A 20749-nucleotide genomic window follows, 5' to 3' on the forward strand; every position below is an offset into this window, starting at 1 on the left:
TGGCCACACCCCGACTGTGGAACAGCCTTCCTTTAGATTTCCGACTTATTTCGGATCTGAAAATTTTTAAATCTAAACTTAAGACTTATTTGTTTAAACAGGCTTTTAATACCATGTAATGGAACGATCTTATTTTTGTCTTCTGTGATGTAATATTATTCATATTTAATGTAATTGATTTATTTTATTGTATATTTGTAAAGTGCTTTGGTCACCTTGTCAGTTGTGTTAAGCGCTATATAAATGAATAAATGAATGAATTTGTTCTTACTCATCCTTTTAATTTTTTCTCTGTACTGAGCTGCTGTAATGTGCAAATTTCCCCATCGTGGGATCATTAAAGTTTTATCTTATCTTATCTTATAACCTAGCGACGTTCTCGGAGCTCACCTGTTTGGAGCCTGGGATAATACATTGAAGCGGTCTTGCAGAAAGGCGGGTTTCTGATCAGATGAAGGTGTGTAGTTTATGTGGTTTATTTTGCAATAATGTAGGGGAATCCCCCTGGACAGCCTCTTATTTTATTTTTATTTTTTCTCCTTCTGTCAAGTCTTTCGTATTGAGCAATTGCTTTTGAAAAACTTGCCGAAGTTTTTCTATTTACATTTGTCATGCCCAGGACACTCTTGAAAAAGAGATTTTAATCTCAATGTGTTTTTCCTGATTAAATAAAAGTTAAATAAAATAAAAAACAACTTAATGTCTCAAAAACACTGATTTAAGTCCTATATTTTACCAGCTTGCACTTCTTGTATGAACACATTTTTAAATGCGAAATATTGTTTATTACTGTTATCGAGAAAATTGCAGAAAATAGAGATATTTTTTGTCAATATCGCACACCCCTACTTGACAGTAAGCAAGTTTTGATGTTCACTGGAAAAATGTCATTTTATGATGAGCAAATTTAAAAAGTCCCCTGATATCTGACAGCATTAAGGAGCTGATGAAAGGTAATTTCTTCATGTACCAAGCTCAGGAGCTGAAAAAGAACAGGCACCAATAGGTGTGACTGTAATTCAAATGTGGCTTTTTATTTATTTATTACTGTCGAGAAGCATACATTACAGTGCAAACCATTCTTTGGCAAATGTACAATACAACTGTCATGATAGGCACTAGGTTATCCACAATGACCACTGCTTAGGGGACAGTGTAGGTAAAGCATGTTCAGTTTTGCAGAGCAGTGCATTCCATTGACACTTGGAATTTTATCCAGAGGAAATGAAAAGAGGGGGACCTACACATACAACACATATATCAAGAGACAGACAAGTAACACAAACAGCACACAGTGCTTTGGCAGCCAAACCTTGGCACGCTTGCCAAAATGCTATTTGTCTCTTTCTCTCAGTAACAGGCTAAGATTTGGAAAAGATATCAAGACACAGTAACACACACACACACACACACACACACACACACACACACACACACACACACACCAAGGAGTTGTAGGAGACAAATACACAACTGCAAACTCGCAGTTTGATGCACAAACCTGTCCAGTATGACATGATACTAGTTTACCAGTGTGACAGTGAGCGTCCAGGGTGTAATCGGCCTGTTTGTGTTTAGACAGATGCTTGCTCAGGATGTTACCATGTAAAGAAAACAACAACAAAGGAAAACTGCAGCTGCTCCAACACAATCAGGAGGAACTGCAGGAAGACAAGAACGTGACGTGTGTTACGCACAGCAAGTCAGTGCACGGAGTACGAGGAGTGGTCTCTGTATGTACAGTACGTATGAAAGACGGTAAACCTGTCTGACAGACAGAGTGACAGCGAAGACTAGTCTCAAATGACACAATACCCCAATCGTGAGCACCCCTCCCCCCCACCATTACCCACGCTTCCTCTCTCATATGGCTTCAATTATGAAGGAATGAGGGCTGCGCTCCACATATGCTCAGCTAAATGACGTCACTCCAGACTCAAAATCCTCAATATGTCAAAGAAACATGAGCAGGGTCAGCATTCCTAACCTATATAAACACTGAAGAATGTATGTCTCCCCCGTGAAGACTGAGGACATGAACAGAAACTGGAGGGGGGGCTGGTGGGCAAAGGAATGCATGCAAGCGTGTCCTTGGACCAGGAGAGCTGCAGAGAAGAACAGTTAGCAGTCCTTCAGCTGTGTGCCGTGTATGGCAGTGATTCCCAACCTTTTTCATCTGAGCCGCAGCCTTGTGAGACGGACTACATATACTCTTTCAGCACCTTTCATTTTCAAATTCACTTTAAATCACTTAAAACTGGATCTGGATAACTTTTAGCCAACCGTTAGTCAGCAAAGTCACGTGGATGACACATTTTTATAGGCCAATCTAGAAGTTAGCATTCCCTTAGTTGACAAAAATCAGGTGCAATATTTCCAAAAGATATTTGCACTGCAGCTCTAATGATTTTTTTGAAATTTAAATTCAGATCTGCAACATGGCTGAAGTACTTTCTTTTTTTCCATGACTGTTCTGCTTACTTATTGTGCAGGTAGCCATAATTCTGTTAATCTGCTGCTGCTGATAATCATTGTTATCCAGGTTGGCTGTGAACATTTCTGCTAAAACTTGTTCAGGTCCAGTCAAACATTTATTTAACTGCAATGAGCTAATCTGTCTACCTACACCCTGGCTACAGTCTAGACATGAATAAAAAACCACTGTGAGTTGGTCAAAGTGAGAATACTGCCACGGTATGTTAGCAGTACCAAAGGCTAAATCCTGACTAGTACAAAATTCATACATAGACGTGCTACACAATTTCAAAACTGACTAAAATCATACTTTTGGCTTTATAATACTGAGGAAAACACTGGAATAAAGTTCACAACATGTGAACACAGTGGTAAAAATAGTTTGTCTTTCACTGCAAAATAAAACTGGGAAAGGAGCACAGAGAGCAAGAGCCGGCCCGAGTGTTCGGCACAGGAAGTTATCAGTGGAGCAGAAATCAGTAGACATTTCTTTTGCATTAGAAACATTTTCGTAGGGCTTCACATTTTCTTCATACGTAAGCATTTTTTTACAATAAAGGGAAGAGAAGAACAGAATAACATGATATAAAGCACCGTGGGTTAAAAAAATGAAGTAACGCTAATCGTAAGAAGTCTTTTAGTTTGAATATAACCATCCTTTCAACTGTGATGTATCATTAAAAGACATACTGAGTGTATATAGATTGCTTGGCATATAAAAGACAATACTTTAAAGGTTTAGTGATTAAATTGTAATAAAAAAAAAAAAGGTGAAATAGCACCAATTTTTGGCATCTCTAACCTGAGAATCTTGTGAATATTTCCTGCTTGTCGAATGCAACTGGACCTGCGTCTTATCGTGTAAGACGCAGGACAGCAAACAGTGGCTGGTTGTGACACTTCAGAAGCCTCAGTGAGCGAGGAGGAAGGAGAGGTTTGTCCTTCTCATGCCCACTCATCCATCGGTTCAGACATAAATCCATTTAGTGAAAGTGACTTGTCGCCGGAGGATTTCAAACTGAGCCTCACACTGCTGGATGCAACAAGCAGGAAAAAAGTTCCTCCCCAAAGAAAACAAAAAAACTGAGGCAAGGCTGTTGGGTCCATCGAGGTTATCGGTGGCTGTTGAGCCACACACTTTCACGAGTCTTATGTCCTCTCGATACAACCGAGTGCGAGTGTACGACGTTCAGACACCAGAGTGTGTGCTTGTCGGGGGGTCCTGAGGGTTATTACGGGTGGTGGGTGTCTGCTCTTTGCTGCTCGAGGCACACCGGGCAGCAGCTGCCTTTTAGCTTGACGGGCCGCTTGCACTCGGCCGCTGTACAGGACTCCACAAAGCAGGTCAGCTGGGCGTTCTGTTGATGCAAAAAAAACAAAACAGGGGCAGAAAGTCACTTACATTATTATACACTCACTTGCCATTTTATTAAGTACACCTGTTCAACTGCTTGTTAAAGCAAATATCTAATCAGCCAATCACATGGCAGCAACTCAATATGGTTAGGCATGTAGAAGTGATCACGACGATCCGCTGAAGTTCAAACCAAGCACCAGAGTGGGCAGGAAAGAAGATTTAAGAATGTGGCATGGTTGTTGGTGGCAGACGGGCTGGTCTACAGGGATTTTCACACACAGCCGTCTCTAAGGTTTACAGGAAATGGTCAGAAAGGGAGAAAATATCCAGTGAGCAGCAGTTCTCTGGGAGAAAACGCCTTGTTGATATCAGAGGTCAGAGGAGACTAGCTAGACTGCTTAGAGCTGACAGGAAGGGAACAATAACTCATATAACCACTCGTTACAACCGAGGTACCTTGATGGCAGATGCATCAGATTGTAGATGGGCTACAGCAGCAGCAGAGCTCATCGGGTGCTACCCCTGTTAGCTGAGAACAGAAAACTGAGGCTACAATTTACATAGACTCACTAAAACTGCACAACAGAGAACTAGAAGAATATTTCCTGGTCTGAGTCTTGATTTCTGCTGCAGCATTCAGATGGTAGGGTCGGAATCTGGTGTTAACAACATGGAACAGCTCCATCCTGCCCTCTATCAGTGGTTCAGGCTGCTGCTGGTAAACTGAGTACTGTTTAAACACCACAGCCTACCTGAGTGTTGTTGCTGACCATGTCCATCCCTTTATGAGCACAATGTTATCAGCTTCTGATGGCTTCTTCCAGCAGGATAACGCACCATGTCACAAAGCTCAGATCATCTCAGACTGGTTCCTTGAACCTGACATAACAGTCAGCAGATCTCAGCCCAACAGAGCAGCTTTGGGATGTGGTGGAATGGTAACCAACCTTTTTACCTAGCTATTTATATTTCAACCATCTTGGTTGGTTTCATTGATATCTTTTAGAAAGAACTGCTTTGGTCAGTGTCTACAGCTGGCGTTACCTGTGGTGTACCACAAGGTTTGATTTTAGGTTCTGATTTATGTTCTGTTTATGAGGTTGTGGTAATTCGGTGTGACTCCAAGCTACGCAGCAGAAGCGCTGACACCTTCAGATCCTCAGCTGGGTTGCTTGGCCTTTTGCCATCAGGACTGCCCAACTTTGGAATGACCTGCCTGAGTGACAGCTCGCATCAGTAACCTCTTTGATTCACTTCTTAAAACACAATTTAAACACTTGCTTTTATCTGAGACCTCTGCATGTGATGTAGTTTATTGTCTGGTTATAATTATAATTATCCAGTTTATATTTTCTGGTGTGTGGGTGTGCGTGTGTGTGTGTGTGTGTGTGTGTGTGTGTGTGTGTGTGTGTGTGTGTGTGTGTGTGTGTCTATGTGTGTCTGTGTGTATGTCTGGTTTTCTGTTTACATCTACTCTGAGCGTTCGCCTTTCACCTGTCTATCAAAGCACTTTGTAAATAGTTTTTAACTGTGCTATATAAATACATTATTGATTAATAAATCTTTAAAAATGTTTATGAGCTTTTGGTCTGAAATGAACAGTTCTGTTCTTTCACAGACGGTCCTCCTTACTCTGCTCCTGCCTGCCACATTCAATTATTACAAAGATCCCTGTGAATACAGAGAGGAGAGAAACACAGCAGAGAAACTGACAGGTGTGATGCAGTGAGCAAAAGATGGTAACACACCGGAGAGTAGCAGGCAGGCCTGAATAAGATCAGAGGCGGGAAAGTTTGGTATCAGAGTGCCATCACCTCTGCCAGCAGCCGGCATCGACAAAGAGTCAGAGAGCAGGATTCAAAAGGCAGAGAAGTGGTGCCAGGAGGACGGTCCTGCCAAGAGCTGCTGAGAGATGAAATGCTTCCCAGAGTGCCAGACACAGGGAAACTGGGGCATTTAAACTGGGCAGACTCCCCAGCTGGGACTGGGTCTGATGGACAGCTGGTGCTCAGTGAGAAACATGGAGATACTGGAACGTGTGCACGGTTTCACTTCGACAAATAAAGGTTTAAATAATCTGTTTAGGTGTTAAGTTGGAGTGCAAACCCTCTGCACTGCCTGTTAAACTCACTCGGCATTCACACGTGGTGCACGAGTCCTTTTTCCAGCGTTCGCCGTCCGTTCGCTCACGGCCCTCGCTGTCAGTGCAGTCAGTGTTGCTCAAACGGGCTTCAAGTCTTTTAATCTGCAAAAACACAAGAATTTAAAACTCAGAGGATACACACTTCACTTCACATCAGTGTCAACATGCTTCACACTGGCAGCCTCTGAAAACACACTGCACACTGAGCTTTTTAATAACCATCGCTCTCTGTTTTTAAATTTGTGGCTGTCCAAAGGGAGAGTGAGACATAGAAACGTTATAAGTTATCATTTTCAGACAAAGAAACATCCATCCTCACAGCAGTTTGATCACACACACCCCCCCATTTTTGGGTATAGAATCAGCAGAACCAGTATCTGAAGGGAGGACTGCCACACTGACTGCAGTAAAAGTGAAACAGAGGCAAACATCTGTCTGTCAGTGAGGCTGCAGAAACACACCTGCTTTCGTAAGCTGGTGATCGTCTTCTGCATGTCTGAGACAAAATCCTGGAAGTCATTGATTGAGGGTTCAGTGCTCTTCCTGGAGGTCTGAACTGTGATATTTATAAGACTTCCCGGGGCTTCCTCCACTGAGCTGCAAACACACATACAAAAATACTGAAGATGCTATTTTTATGAGCTACATTAGAATCACTCTAGAATTATTGTTTAAAACATTCTAGACCTCAAATAGCTGAATTAAAGTTCAACCGAATATGGCTTAAGTTACTCTACAGTTTCAATTCAATTTCAATCTTATTGAAACTGGACCTCTCGCATATTTTTGTCCTGCTGGTGCCTTTTGGCACATTTTTAGTTTATAGTTGTTACCTGTTCTCCTGGGAGCTGCTGGCAGGTTTATCCTCTTTGTAGCTGTGCTCTGCTGACCGGCGCCCCCTGAAGTGGTACGACAGGGCATTGAACTGACCCTTGGTTCTGCAGTCTGGTGGTCAAACAACACACTGCAGGTCACTAGCAGAAGGAAACAGTCACTCTGGCTGACAGAAGGAGAGACTATTACTTAATATCTATTACTAATCTATTACTTATTGCCCTTATTTAATACCAGGGCTCATGGTACCCTCATCTCTTGGCTTGAGCACTACCCCTAAATGCTTTAAATCTTCTCTGATAAGCTCCCCTCGCATGTCGCACTGTATTTGCTGCCTTCAGATTCCATCTTTGAAAAACTTGGTTTTGTTGCTATGCAGACAACTCACCAATTTATCTGCCAGTGAGACATAAAACTATGACTTCTCTAAAGGTCTCATTGGATTACCTGGAGGATGAAAGAACCTGGATAGCACTAAAGTGTCTTTTCTCAAGCTGCTGACATCTAGATGGTTCTCAAAAGGCACCAGGACGATAGTGGTTAAACACCAGTACCAGCACTGTCATCATGGCACCCTTCAGTGTCTATGCAAAAACAGCAGGATATAGTCTTTCTTCCAGGTTGTTCAATCTTTTGTCTTTACACACACAGCAGTCGTGGATAAGAAATCATGAGCACTGATTCCACATCTGCCTCACAGTACTGCCCTGTGAATCAGAGGTTAACTGATCACTGTACCCAGCTCATAACAGACGGATGGGCTGAGGAATTAAGATCTGCACCTTTGATTTACAGGACTGTTTTCTGCAAAAGATGAAGACACTGCCTCCTTTTTAATGCTGATAGACAAAAATAAACACACATACCTCACTGCTCTGTTTGTGTGCACGCGAATGCATACATGCACACACAGAGCTATAAATCTGGCTGAGAGAATATTCTGTTTATTATCTCTGCTGTTTCCTTGTACAGCATATATTTTGTCAGAGCCTGCTGCAGTCACAGATAAGAGTCTCTGTATGTTTCCTTTTTACATGGTAAAAGAAGAAACTGTTGACTGAACTCTGACTACACCTGCACCTTTACATCAAAGAATGAATTCATTCCAAATGCAATAAAAGGGTCTTGTTCATAATGGAGGCTTATTTTCATGTATGAACACAGTGGGGTGGGGTGGCTGTAGCTCAGTAGGTAGAGCAGGTCACCTACTGATCGGAAGGTCAGCGGTTCGAATCCTGGCTACTCCGGGCTACATGCCAATGTATCCTTGGGCAAGATACTTAACCCCAAGTTGCTCTCCGACCGTTCTGTCGGAGTATGAATGTGTGTGAATGTTAGGTAATTAAAAGCACTTAGCTTCATAAAAATGGAAGTGCTTGTATGAATGGGAGTGCATGGGTGAATGCAAACAGGTTGTATAAGCGCTTTGAGTGCTCATACTGAGTAGAAAAGCGCTATATAAGAACTAGTCCATTTACCATTTACCAAATAATAAAACTGAGATCAGACTTGTGCAACAAATTTACAGTATGAAATATAAATAATCTGAAAATGGTTGAAGTAGAGTTTATAACCCCAGGCTTTCCAACCATACAGCCAACTTAATCCTAAATAAGCTCAGCCAAACAACCCAAACCAAACAAAGATCTAAAGATGACTCACTTATCTTCCTCTAACTTCTCTGATTCTCCTTTTTAATTTGTTACTCCATCCTTGCTAAGTGCTCATCACTGCAGCTGCTCAACAATTCTTAAACATACAAAACATGAACTTTTTCCTGTGTATTAAAAAAATTGCAGGACTGATAAGAAATATTTTAACCAGTACATGCTTGTATTTTGAAAAGAGGAAAATGCATAAACTTCTGCTAAGTATCCTTAGTTGTATGTTAATGATGTGTTGACCAATACTGTTTAGATATGTAGCCCCACCCCCCCACCCCGACCATCAGACTGGGCTCAGCTTCGAATGTTTTCTAGTCTTCTTTTAGTTTAGCTCTAATGTTGTGATCAGCCAGCAGGAACATCCCTAATAAATAAATAAAAACTTTAGCGGCTTCTTCCAGAGCAGACTGTACTTTTTTGCATGAACTCACTGGAGATGTTAAAAACAGAGTGTGCAGCATAAAAGTACACTTTGAGTATAAAAAAAAAAAACATTAATTGCAAATAATGGTTTTGTTTAAACTGCAGGAACATCCACAAACAATCATCAGCTTTGCAAGAAAAAGTCTATTTCACAGCTCATCACACATCCAAATAAGCAATCAGTGTACACCCTCAGGCTGGTTCATTAAAACAGCAGGGGTGCTTCCACCAGAGCTGCGCCCAGAGGTCTAACATTCAAACACTGACATGCTCTTTCCCAGACTGCTCACAATCCAGCAGAGCCGCAAAATATGACATTTCACAGCATTTTTCTTAAGTGAGGCTAAGTGCAGGCTCTTCTATCCTTCTGCTGTCTGAGTTTCACACAGTCAAGCAGGATTCACACAGTAATATCTGAGCCGCATCAATCCTGCCCAACAAACTGCAGCCAAAGGAAAACCTGAAAGATCTGTTCTGCAGCGTACAGCAGTGATTACTGAGGCAGAGCTGCCCTGGCAGGGTTTTATCCAAGGAAAACAAAAAATTTCAAAGGGATATTATTTAAATAATTTTTTTCAGATGCATCCAGAGAGCTTCCTGTTGTTCTCTCAACATTAAAATAAAGATCCATGAGAAACTGTTCTGTACAGTTTGTGGGTCATTCCATATTAAATCAAGAACTTTCCCCCTGAGGCCCTCACAATCAGCTGATTTATTAGTTATTATTATAAGTTCATTTTAATGAAGCCATGCAAACTTTACCTTCATGCTATGAATATTTTCAGAGTTTCAAGCTCTCCAAGTACACAGATCTGAGCTCTCATAACTTCATAACACATGCAGCAGTATTCATGTGAAATATTCAGGGTTGGAAAATACATTAAAGTTCTGTTAAAAACTGCAACCAAACCAATCTTACACCCACTCCAAGTATCACAATTTAAAGCTGAGCTGAGGTTTCACTTTGCGGTGCTTTATTTTGAAAGTGCTGGTGCCGGCTTTTTTTACCTTCGCAGCAGTCCTGCCACATGCGCAGGTCGATCTGAGGAATATCATCACAGCTGGCGTAGCCGTGAGGCAGCTCGGCCACCCTGAACACGTCCCGCTGGATGCGGGTGATGTTGTCGCCATTATCACACAGCACCCGGGTCAGGGAGGCCTGCTTCAACTGGGTCAGCTGGGCAGGAGTGAACACACCAGAGTTCTCATACCAGAACCTGAACAAGGGAGGAGCACACACACATCACAAAGAAACACTCAATAACAGCCTGTAGTTAGTGTGATAGTGTGTCAAACTCATTTCACATGACGGGCATGTACAGCCCACTTTGCTCTTAAGTTGGCCGGACCAGTGAAATTCGCCTCTATGACGATGTAAAGAAGTTTAACTACATATTTAATCCCTCAGATAGCAATTTAAACAGCACGTCTATATATGATATGATATGATCTATAAGAAATGCTGCTGTAGTAAATGAAAGAAATCTGTCAGCATGAACTAAACTGTAAGAAATGAATGTGTAAAATTACAAAGTCCCAGTAGCTCATTGTCCAGACTAGGGATGGCACCATACCACTTTTTTAGGTCCGATACCGATACAGATATTTTATCTGCCGATACCGATACAAATCCGATCTTTTTTAAAAAAAAAAAAACAATTGATTTCAAATGCCTGGATACATTTTACATACGTCAACAGTCTCACACACAACAAAATCAAAATCTTTTAGTTGTCCCACGTACAAGACTAAGAACCAGGGAGGGGCAGAGCTTTTCAGGCAGTGGCACCAAAGCTCTGGAACTGTTTACCACTCCAGCTCCATTTAGCTGACTCTGTGGAGTCTTAAAAAAAAAACAGCTGAAAACCTTTCTGTTTAACCAGGCTTTCTGTTCACTTTATTTTTATTCTTGTTCTTTTTATATGGTAATGTTTTTAACATGGTGTTTTATGTGGGGGTTTTTTGATACTGTTTTAATTATTGTACAGTGCTTTGTGACTTTTTGTCTGTGAAAAGCACAAAATAAATAAACTTTACTTACTTACAACAACTGCTCTATCACCTGAATCCTGTTGCTCCTATGTGAGAAGGTGATGCATTGGCTTATGGTATGTTTTCAAATTTCAGTAGGGCTGCAAATATCGCTTAATTTAGTAATCGAGTATTCAATCAATTATACCATCAATTACCCGAGTAACTGGATAAGAAATACTTTTTTCACATTAACAGTTCATCTGCTTATTTTAACTTCCGTACTACAGTTTTTCCCTGTGTGAAACAAACAGGGTGGATGAAGCAACTACAAAGTTCTCTTTTCTTCACTTACTGATAGACAGTGAATAAACAGAAACTTTTCTGTCATTTAATTGTTTATCTATTATTTAATTATTTTGGCGTAATATGAATGTGCCTGGGGAGGTAGCTATAAGCTGTTAAACTTATGAAAATACAGTTAGAAGTCCAGAATTTATGCCTTTCACATTTTCCAAAGCCGTCCAGTGGGCCGGATTAGAGTCTTTGCCAAGCCGATTCTGGCCCCCGGGCCTTATTTTTGACACCCCTGCTCTAGAGGTTTGCACTCAAAATCAATACAGCATCCAAAAAAGTCGTGACACTCTGTGAGATGTAAACAGAATGCAAAGATTTGTCAATCATTTGTGTTAAGCCCTTCTTTTAACAGCACTCTGCATCTTCGGGACTGTTTTCAATCAAATAAAACTTTGAAATGATTTGTAGATTGCCGCTTTCTGTTTGAATTCATATTTTTGAGTCCCTTTTTTTTTTAGAAACAGGTCTGTACTAACAGTATAAATCAGATTTCATACTCTTGAAACAGCTTCATGTGAAAATCTTGCTAAAAAGCCCTAGCTTCCAGGTCTGGAAAGTGATTCCAATGCAGACATGGGAAAACTTTATGTTACTTGCGTAACCCCGGTTCTCAGAGTAGCATGAGTGAGATGTCTCACTATGGTAAATGGACTAGTTCTTATATAGCGCTTTTCTACTCAGATATGAGCACTCAAAGCGCTTACACAACACGTTCACATTTACCCCATGCACACGCATTCATACAAGCACTTCCATGATTAATTAATTAAGCTAAGTGCTTTAATCGTCTAACATTCACTCACATTCATACTCCGACGGAACGGTCGGAGAGCAACTTGGGGTTAAGTATCTTGCCCAAGGATACATTGGCACGCAGCCTGCAGTAGCCAGGAATTGAACCACTGACCTTCCAATCAGTAGGTGACCTGCTCTACCTACTGAGCTACAGCCACCCCTCAAATGGGATGCGCCTCCCTGCATATTCCTCAGAAACATTTATCTCATTACGCCAATCCTGATTGGCTGGTGATCGCAATGACCATGTCAGGCGGAGCACCCACCTTTAAGTAGCTTGCACTACGACATAGTCATTATTCAAGATAAGCACCTCTTCTCGCTTTGCCCCAGGAAGAAGGGCTGTCTGGTGAGACATCTCACTCATGCTACTCTGAGAACCGGGGTTACGCAAGTAACCTAAAGTTCTCATTCCTAGCATTCATTTCGATGTCTCACTATGGGAAATGGAGACTCCCGTATTGCCAGACAAGCTTATCTCAAGCAACAGCCAGGGAAATAGCAAGTAGTCCACCTATCCAAGTGAGGAGCCAGAGCTCAGTACTGCTTGGGCTAGCTACACTTGGAGCAGAAACATCCAGTCTGTAGAACCGGACGAAAGTGAGAGGTGAAGACCAGCTACCGGCTGCACAGATGTCCTGGATTGACACCCCTTTAAACAGGGCCCAGGATGCTGCCAGACCACAAGTGGAGTGAGCCCGCAGGCCCTCTGGAGCCTGCAGCTCCTGACTCGAATACCCCAGCGCAATCGCCTCCACAATCCAGTGTGAGAGCCGTTGCTTAGTGATAGGTTTTTCCCTGTGAGGACCTGCCCATGAAATGAAAAGCTGGTCACTTCTTCGGAAACTCTTAGTCCTGTCCAAGTAAGCGTGCAGAACATGAACAGGACACAGCATGTGCAACCTTTGTTCTTCATCAGAAGAAAAAGGAGGCGGGGAGAATGCTGTCAAGGTAATTGGCACATATGACCCAACCACCTTAGGCACATATGCCGGGTTGGGCTTCAGCAGCACCCTAGCCTGCCCCTGGGCGAACTGAGTGCATGAAGGGTGTGCTGAAAGGGCATGAACGTCACTAACATGCTTAGCCGAGGCTAAAGCAAGCAGCAACACAGTCTTCAGGGACAGATGCTTTAAATCAGTCTCCTGTAGAGGCTCAAATGGAGGGCCACAGAGCCCATCCAAAACCACTGCTAAATCCCAAGGGGGTGCCAGTGGCCTGGAGACAGGGAGTAACCTGCTGGCCCCCTTCATAAAACAGCAAACCAAAGGGAGTTGGCTAACTGTTTTATCACCAAACCCCATGTGGAAGGCAGCAATGGCAGCCAAGTACACTTTAACTGTGGAAAAGGCTTTTTGCTTGTCAATCAAGTCTTGTAGGAATGACAGAATCAGGCCAACTGGACACTGAAAGAGAATGTGACCCTTATCGTGGCACAGTCCTCAAACACCCTCCACTTACTGTTGTACAGAGACCTGGTGGAGGATGCCCTAGCGTTCTGAATAGTGTTAATCACTCCCTGGGGAAGGTCCACCATGCTTAGATTAACCCACTCACGGGCTAGGCCCAAAGTGTCAGGCGCTCTGGATGTGGGTGGAAAATTGACCCCCGTGCCTGGGACAGCATATCCCTGCGCAGTGGGTGTTGCCACGGCTGCCCGCACAGAAGCTGATATATCTCCGCTAGCCAGTGCATTGCTGGCCAGAGCGGAGCTATCAGAATCAGTGTGTGGCGATGTTCCCTCACTCTTGACAGAGTGGGAGGTATTAACGCCAGAGGAGGAAAAGCATACAGGAGCATGGGTGGCCAAACGTGCGAGCGTGTTCACACCGAGAGGCGCGCTTTGATCGCGCAAGGAGAAGAAACGGGGACACTGCTCATTTTCTTCTGAAGCAAAAAGATCCACTGAAGCCTGGCCGTAGCGCAGCCACAGCTGTTCTACAATGGCCAGATGCAGGGCCCAGTCACCGTATAGCGGAGCACCTCTGGATAGCAGATCCGCTCCCAGATTTAGAGAGCCTGTGATGTGTGTCGCCCTCAGAGACAGGAAACGTTTGCTGCTCCACAGGATCAGTCTGCATGCCAGTATGTGCAACTGGCGTGAATACAGTCCCCCGTGACGGTTGATATAAGCCACCGTCGTTGTATTGTCGGTCCTTACAAAGATGTGATGTCCCTGTAGGAATGGGAGAAAGCGCCTGAGGGTGAGAAACACTGCCAGAAGCTCCAGATAATTTATGTGGGATCGTTGGAGAGTGCCGCTCCAGAGATCTCTCACAGATCGCCCTTCGTTCACAGGCTCGCATCCGTGGTGACCACCTTCTGACACTGAACAATGCCCATGGGTACCCCCTGAGTCAGAAAATCCGGATGTCACCAACGGCGTAAAACCATTGCGCATTCCACTGTTACTGTAACCCTCCGCGTGCCATGACGCACGGGGTTCAGTCTGAGTGAAGCTACCCAGCGCTGAAAATCTCTCATATGCAGCCAGCCGAGTCGCACTACAAGGATGGCTGAAGCCATCAGTCCCAGTAGGCGAAGGCACCGCGGTCAAGTGAGCCCTCATTTTCGAAGACGCAGTCAAGCTAGCCGCACGTAGAATTAAGTTGCCCATTTATACCGCATATTACGGTACGGCTGCCAGTCGCCCTAAATAACACATCGGAAGTCTTGTTATCCTTCAATGTACACCATTGCAATGCATTTTTCATTAAAAAAATACTGTCAAGCCTCTAAAAACTCAGCTTTGTAAAGGTGAAATTTATTTATCATCTCAATCTTTTAATATAAAAATGAATTCATGTATACTCCACTGTTTTACTCAAACTGACATTTTTGAGGTGTATTTATAGGACTGTTCAAGGTGACGCAGATCTTTCGCCTGATTCTTGCTCAGCTTGACCCCCACTGTATATGGACTGACTTTCATCTCAAATAACTGTACGGTTTTCGAGAAAATTGCATGCGTAATCCCAAGTACAGGAATGTATTATATTGTTAGAAGGAGCCAGTCGTCTAGATATGTAGCCAGACGAATGCCCTGCTGCCTCAGTGGCGCTATCGCTGCTTCGGTGCAGCGTACAAACACCTGGGAGCTCAGGGACAGGCCGAAGGGCAGCACTCTGTACTCGTAACAGATGCTCCGAAAAGCAAACCTCAGATACCTCCTGTGTGGAGGGTAAATGGGAATGTGAAAATATTAGGAATGGGACTCGATTAAAAAAAATTAATCGAATTAATTAGAAGCTTTGTAATTAATTAATCGAAATTAATCGCATTTTAATCACATTTTAATATTTAACATGAGAAATATTAATTTAAGTTTGGTTGATGAATAAATCAATATACATAAGCTTAAACTTCAAAATTTTATTTTCCCACCAGTCTACTACTACTACGACCAACGAAGGGCGGAAGTGCTCCTGTGATAAGCAAACTCCTGAAATTAAAGTTAGGCATCATAACTGGATAGTTATAGTCAACATTAATGTCTCACTTAATATAGTTGGAAATTAATAATTCGCTCAGCTGTATTCCTTAATGTTGTTATGCTTGTTTTAACAGCTTATTTTGAATAAAGACATAAAATGAAACCACAAAAAGGAGCAAAAGTTCGCTCTCCGTTTAACCAGCTGCTTTTACACAGCTGTGCTTCGCACTCACGGTTGGTAGGCGACATGAGCTAAGCAGAGGTGAAGGCAGGCGACGCTGATATGAAGGCTAGCCGCTCACTTCCAATCTTTGCGGTCTTCCTGGGCTGCGAGGTCTACGTGGGCCGGGTCCTTCGAAGGATGCGGCACCTGAATTTGGACATTGTGCGTCGATATAATCTGTATGCCGGGAACTCGTGCACTGAGAAACGTTCCACGGTGCAAAGTGCGATTAAAATGCATTAAAATTTTTAATTCGTTAATTTCCCCGTAATTAATTAATCGAAATTAAAGCGTTAAAGTCCCACCCCTACAAAATGTGCGTCCTTTAGGTCGACGGAAGTGAACCAGTCGCCTCGGCACACCAAACGTATCAGAGATGCATGAGTCAGCATCCTGAACTTGTATTTTCTGAGAAATTCGTTCAGAGCCCACAACACACTCTGGAACATAGCAGGTGGGGCTGGTGAATGGGGAACATCCAGCTTCTTCACCCATGGGAAGTGAGCAGCCTGTCAGGCTGCCTTCTTCTTCTTCCTGGCCTGCTGATTGAGGGGCTGTGCTGGTTGTCCAGGCGGAGCCGCTGTCTGAGTCGGGCCATTCCGTGGCCAGCCTGCCCCTGTCTGCTGCCTCGGTGGGGGCACGGAGGGTGGCTGGGGCTTCGTACGTTTTGGGATTCTGAACTGAGGGGGTGGCCGAGGGACAGCCTGTGCAAAGGTCTGTCGCGGGGCCGGAGGAGGCATCAGCTCGGTTTTCCGAGGGAGGCAAAGTTTAAGAGCTTCGTCCTCCCTCTTCTTCGCCTCACATCTCTGCTGCATGGAAGCCAGAGCAGTCCCGAAAATGCCGTCAGGAACGATCGGCATGTCAAGGATGTCCTCCTTTTCCCTCTCTGATAGGTCTCTGTCAGGTTGAGCCATCTGGTGCGTTCCTGCAACACCATCATTCCCATAGATTTCCCTGTGGCTTGGACTGCACATCGCTGCACGCAGAGGCAAATGTCCGTAATCACAGTGATCTCTTCCCACACACTTGGGTCGGGCCTAGTCGTCATATCCTCGCACAGCTCTGCTTGGTAAGCAGCGAGCATGGAGGAGACATTCAGTGCCCTAGCAGCCAAGGCCGCCGCTTTGTAGGCCCTTTCAGTCATGACAGACTGAAAACGGTCCACCTTTGACGGGAGTGTGGGGTTCCTGGAGGATGCCGCTGCTCGCTGCGGATGGAGGTGGGCTGCAACTAACGGCTCCATAGGGGGCATGCGGAGTAAGCCGTGCTTCTCCATGCCCTCAAAATCCAAGGAAGAAGCCCCTTGTATTGGGCTTCTGCTGCTGAACGGGCAGTCTTTCCACGAGACCGCTATCTCTTCCAACAGCTCCGGGAAGACTGAGAGTAACTGCTTCGCCGCCCTGATGGCCTGGGGCAATTTCTTCCCCTCGTAATGTGATCTGGTGGTCTCCATTACGACGTCGGGCCATGGAATATTCAGCCTAGATGCAGCACATTTGCACACATTCTGCAAATCCATGCTGGGAGCAGGGGATGCTGATGCGCTGTCCTCCTCGCCCCAGGAGGTGGCTGCAGTGTTAGGCTTGACAGCCTGAGGAGAGGGAACGAAAATTTCATCTTCGTCCGCCTCATCATCGGATACGAGGAGCTCTGAGGTGTCCTCATCATCATCCTCATAATCCAACTCTAGTATGTCTTCCAACGGCGGAGCCGTCGCGGCTAGGTCTAGCTGTGAGCCCCAGCTGGTGCCAGCGCGCGGTTCAGCTTCCGCAATTCCTTCCTTGTTGCCACACTCTGCCGCAGTCCCAGCTGTGGGCAAGTAAGAATCTGCTCCCGACAGGCTAGCTTGGCGCACTAGCCGTCGACGGAGACTCTTCATGGTGAACCGGGCACAGTGCACGCATGAACCGGGGGCTTCGAGCGCAAGCTGGGCATGTTCCAGCCCGAGGCAGCAAGAGCAAACCCGGTGTGTGTCTTTGCTCGAGATTTTGTTGCCGCAAACGCAGAGTCGAGCCCCGGAGTCTCCACTTCCTCTGGTGTGAGGGAATGGCGTGTTCATCTTCGTTAGATGGAATTCTAACTATGATGACAGCAAAAGAGAGAACTTGTTAGCTGGAGTGCCAAACCGTAATTAACCGTCTTACCGGAGGGTAGGTGGTAAAAAGCCCTGGTCTATGGTGAAGACTCACGGGGAGAGGTGAGCAAAAGAAGGCAGCTAGCGCCCGGCGACGGAGAAGTTAGCTGACACTCCTGTCTGTGGACAGTTCAACTAGCTAGCCTATTTGCTCCTGAGATACGCTCCGAAGTCAGAAGAGGTTTTTGAATAATGACTATGTCGTAGCGCAAGCTATTTAAAGGTGGGTGGCTCCGCCTGGCATGGTCATTGCGATCACCAGCCAATCAGGATTGGCGTAATGAGATAAATGCTTCTGAGGAATACGCAGGGAGGCGCATCCCATAGTGAGACATCGAAACGAATGCTAGGAATGAGAACAGCCCTTTACTTATCAGTCATAAGCTGTGTATGACTGAGTGTGTGCCACCCTTGGTTTCTCAGTCAGATCCACCCCCCACTCATCACATCCAAGACGGTGACGGCAAAAACGCTCACCTCCAGGCTTCATTGCAGCACCTCACTAACTGACGTTACAGTGGACACGCCCATCTTTTATATTTTCTGCGGTCTTGTTCTGATGTTACTCTACCTGTCACCATCACGCAGACGTCTGAACTGAGTTGTGAGGAGACACATGAGGGTGGGACCCAGTCTGCTGCCAGGGACAAGATCTTCAGCCATGAGGGCAGGAAACAGGTCAATGTTAAGAGGAGTGCCATACAGCCTGCAATACAGGTAAATATAAGTAGGTTGAGGTGAAAAAAATAACTCAAACTAAGCTTGTCTGGTTGGACACTCACCTCTGCAGTTTCTCTCTGACAGAAGGATTCTTAATCTCGTTCCTCAGGTCATCAAACGTCTGAGCTGAGGTCAGGTTACAAAAGGTCCTGTAGTCATTATACGGTGGGATGCCGTGATCCCTCCCTCTCTGTATATTCATAGCGGCCAGGTCCAGAGCCACAGCATGAGCCATGGAGAACAACCTCTCTGTCAACTCGGTGTTCAGAAGCTGCGTGGTTACACGCATTTTACCAGCGACGCCAAAGAGTCCGCGAAGCAGCGGGTCAATGCCACCCTCATTCACGATGCGGAACGGGGAGAAGAAGGCCCGGTGCAGAGAGATGTGGCCCTGTGGGATAGGCAGGAAATCCTCGTCTAACCTGTAGAGGATCGGGTTGATGAGGGTGTGGCCAAAGCGGAAAGCAGCAGTGGCAAACGCGTTGAAGATGCCGGCGTTAATGTTGGGGTTGTAGCTGGTGTATGACCCCATCATTTTCATGCCTACTTCGCCTAGGATCTGAGAGAAAAGCAGGATTAAGTCTTTCTACTTTCAGCTATGAAATCATCAGAGCAGCATGATAAAGTGCCAATGCCAGAATGGATTGCAACATAACATAAAAATCTGAGACATTTCCTGGCTCTAACTGCTTTCAACAGCTCGACTGTTTTCTGTGGGAAGACTTGCATCAAATTTTCCATGTAAATCCAAGTCCCTGGGGATTGCTCATCCCAGAGAGGCTTGAGAAACACCAGATAACATAAGTTTAGAAATCATCTAACATTTTGCTAGCTTTGCTGTCATCCTGCTGATGCTCAGGAATGCAGTAAAAGCTCAGCGCTTTTACCTTCGGCAGCCAGTGACTGTAGGTGATGTGCTGCATCTGGGCGCCAACGATCTTCCTGGCCTCGTGGTAGATGGTGTCCCCATCCCAGTGGGGGTTCAGCCTCAGCAGCTCTGTAGCTATGCGGTTGTGCTCCCTGAACCACACCGTGTGCATGGCGGTCAAACCGAGCTGCTCGTTGGCCCGGTGGTCTCCAGCTAAGAAACATGGAATTGGACTCTCATTCTCATCCCTCATGCACTCGGTAGGCGGCCCAGTGGCAAATGGCAGCAGTGGTTTTCCCGTCCGCTGTATGATCCCCTGGCGCAGGAGACCCCTCTGGCTGGCCAAGTCACGGACTTCCTCCGATTCGTGCCGTGAGCTGCCGTAGACGTTTGAGGCATCGATGTAGGAGGTTAGCTGGTTGATTTGCTCTCTCGGATAAACGCTGTTCATGAGCAGAGATGTCATCCCGCTGCCGCACACCGGGCTGGATCGGACGAAGAACATGCAGCGGGCGCCACTTCGCAGCTGCCGCTCATCATTGGGTGGGAATTGGATTGGGAAGCACGGCGGATCATTGGTGCACACCTGAGAGCACAGCTGGCCATCGGAAAACCGAGACTGGCTTAGAGCCGCCACTGTGGAGTCCAAGTCATGGTCCAGGAACTGACCCCACTGCATGAGCATGTGCGTGTAGTGGTCATCGGGGGTGATGCTCTCCGTTCCAATCATCGTGGTGGACACCAACCTTGGCAGTGGTAGCCTGTAACCATTATGGGTCTGGTCAGTGGCTCCTCGTGGTAGGTTAAAACCATTATCGTAGACAGACTTCAGGAGTCGCTCAAAGGCGGTGAGTGAGGCGCCCCACATAGGGTGCTGCAGGTTGTTGCAGGTGCCATCATGGCTGCGGTACTTCTGGTGGAAACAGATGTCAGAGCAGTTGTTGAAGCGGCGGTGAGCCGTGCAGCCGGATAGGTTGGCAATCATATCCAAGAAGCGGGGGGAAACCAGGTCATTGTAGCGAAATGCTGTGAAAAGTAAACAAAATCTTAAGACTGTGGATAAAAAAAAAATCTAAATAAATACATATTATGATGTAATTACAGCAGGCTAGCTGTTACACTCGACCCTCTCTTTGCCCTTACCCTCAATATATGAGCGTTCATGTGAACACCAAGCAACTCCTAAGCCAAAGACCAATATGGCCGCAGCTAAAACACTAATGGTAAAGCTTCAAAATGCAGCCCAGACACAGATGCAGCCACCATTATGTCATGGTAGCCACGGCCATGTTTATATACAGTCTATCACTTCTGTAACTCTTTCCACTCCTCCCTTCCTTAGCCACAGAGAA

At 45.1% G+C, this 20749-nt stretch overlaps 1 protein-coding gene across 2 annotated transcripts in view; it reads right to left on the reverse strand.

Moving 5' to 3' along the window:
* Nucleotides 1–1024: 1024 nt before the first annotated feature.
* pxdn (peroxidasin) overlaps nt 1025–20749 on the reverse strand; it is a 71466-nt gene continuing 51741 nt past the window's right edge. For both annotated transcript variants that reach the window (XM_030718805.1, XM_030718804.1), the window contains 8 exons: nt 19417–20423; nt 18592–19088; nt 18381–18515; nt 9905–10113; nt 6809–6920; nt 6437–6572; nt 5964–6077; nt 1025–3833 (listed from right to left, as the gene is read on the reverse strand). In XM_030718805.1, the coding sequence (XP_030574665.1) occupies nt 3708–3833; nt 5964–6077; nt 6437–6572; nt 6809–6920; nt 9905–10113; nt 18381–18515; nt 18592–19088; nt 19417–20423 (2336 nt within the window). In that variant the 3' untranslated portion in view covers nt 1025–3707. The remainder of the gene's footprint in view (nt 3834–5963; nt 6078–6436; nt 6573–6808; nt 6921–9904; nt 10114–18380; nt 18516–18591; nt 19089–19416; nt 20424–20749) is intronic.

Source organism: Archocentrus centrarchus, chromosome 22 (genome assembly GCF_007364275.1).
Source record: "Archocentrus centrarchus isolate MPI-CPG fArcCen1 chromosome 22, fArcCen1, whole genome shotgun sequence".
In the NCBI taxonomy this organism is placed as follows: domain Eukaryota; kingdom Metazoa; phylum Chordata; class Actinopteri; order Cichliformes; family Cichlidae; genus Archocentrus; species Archocentrus centrarchus.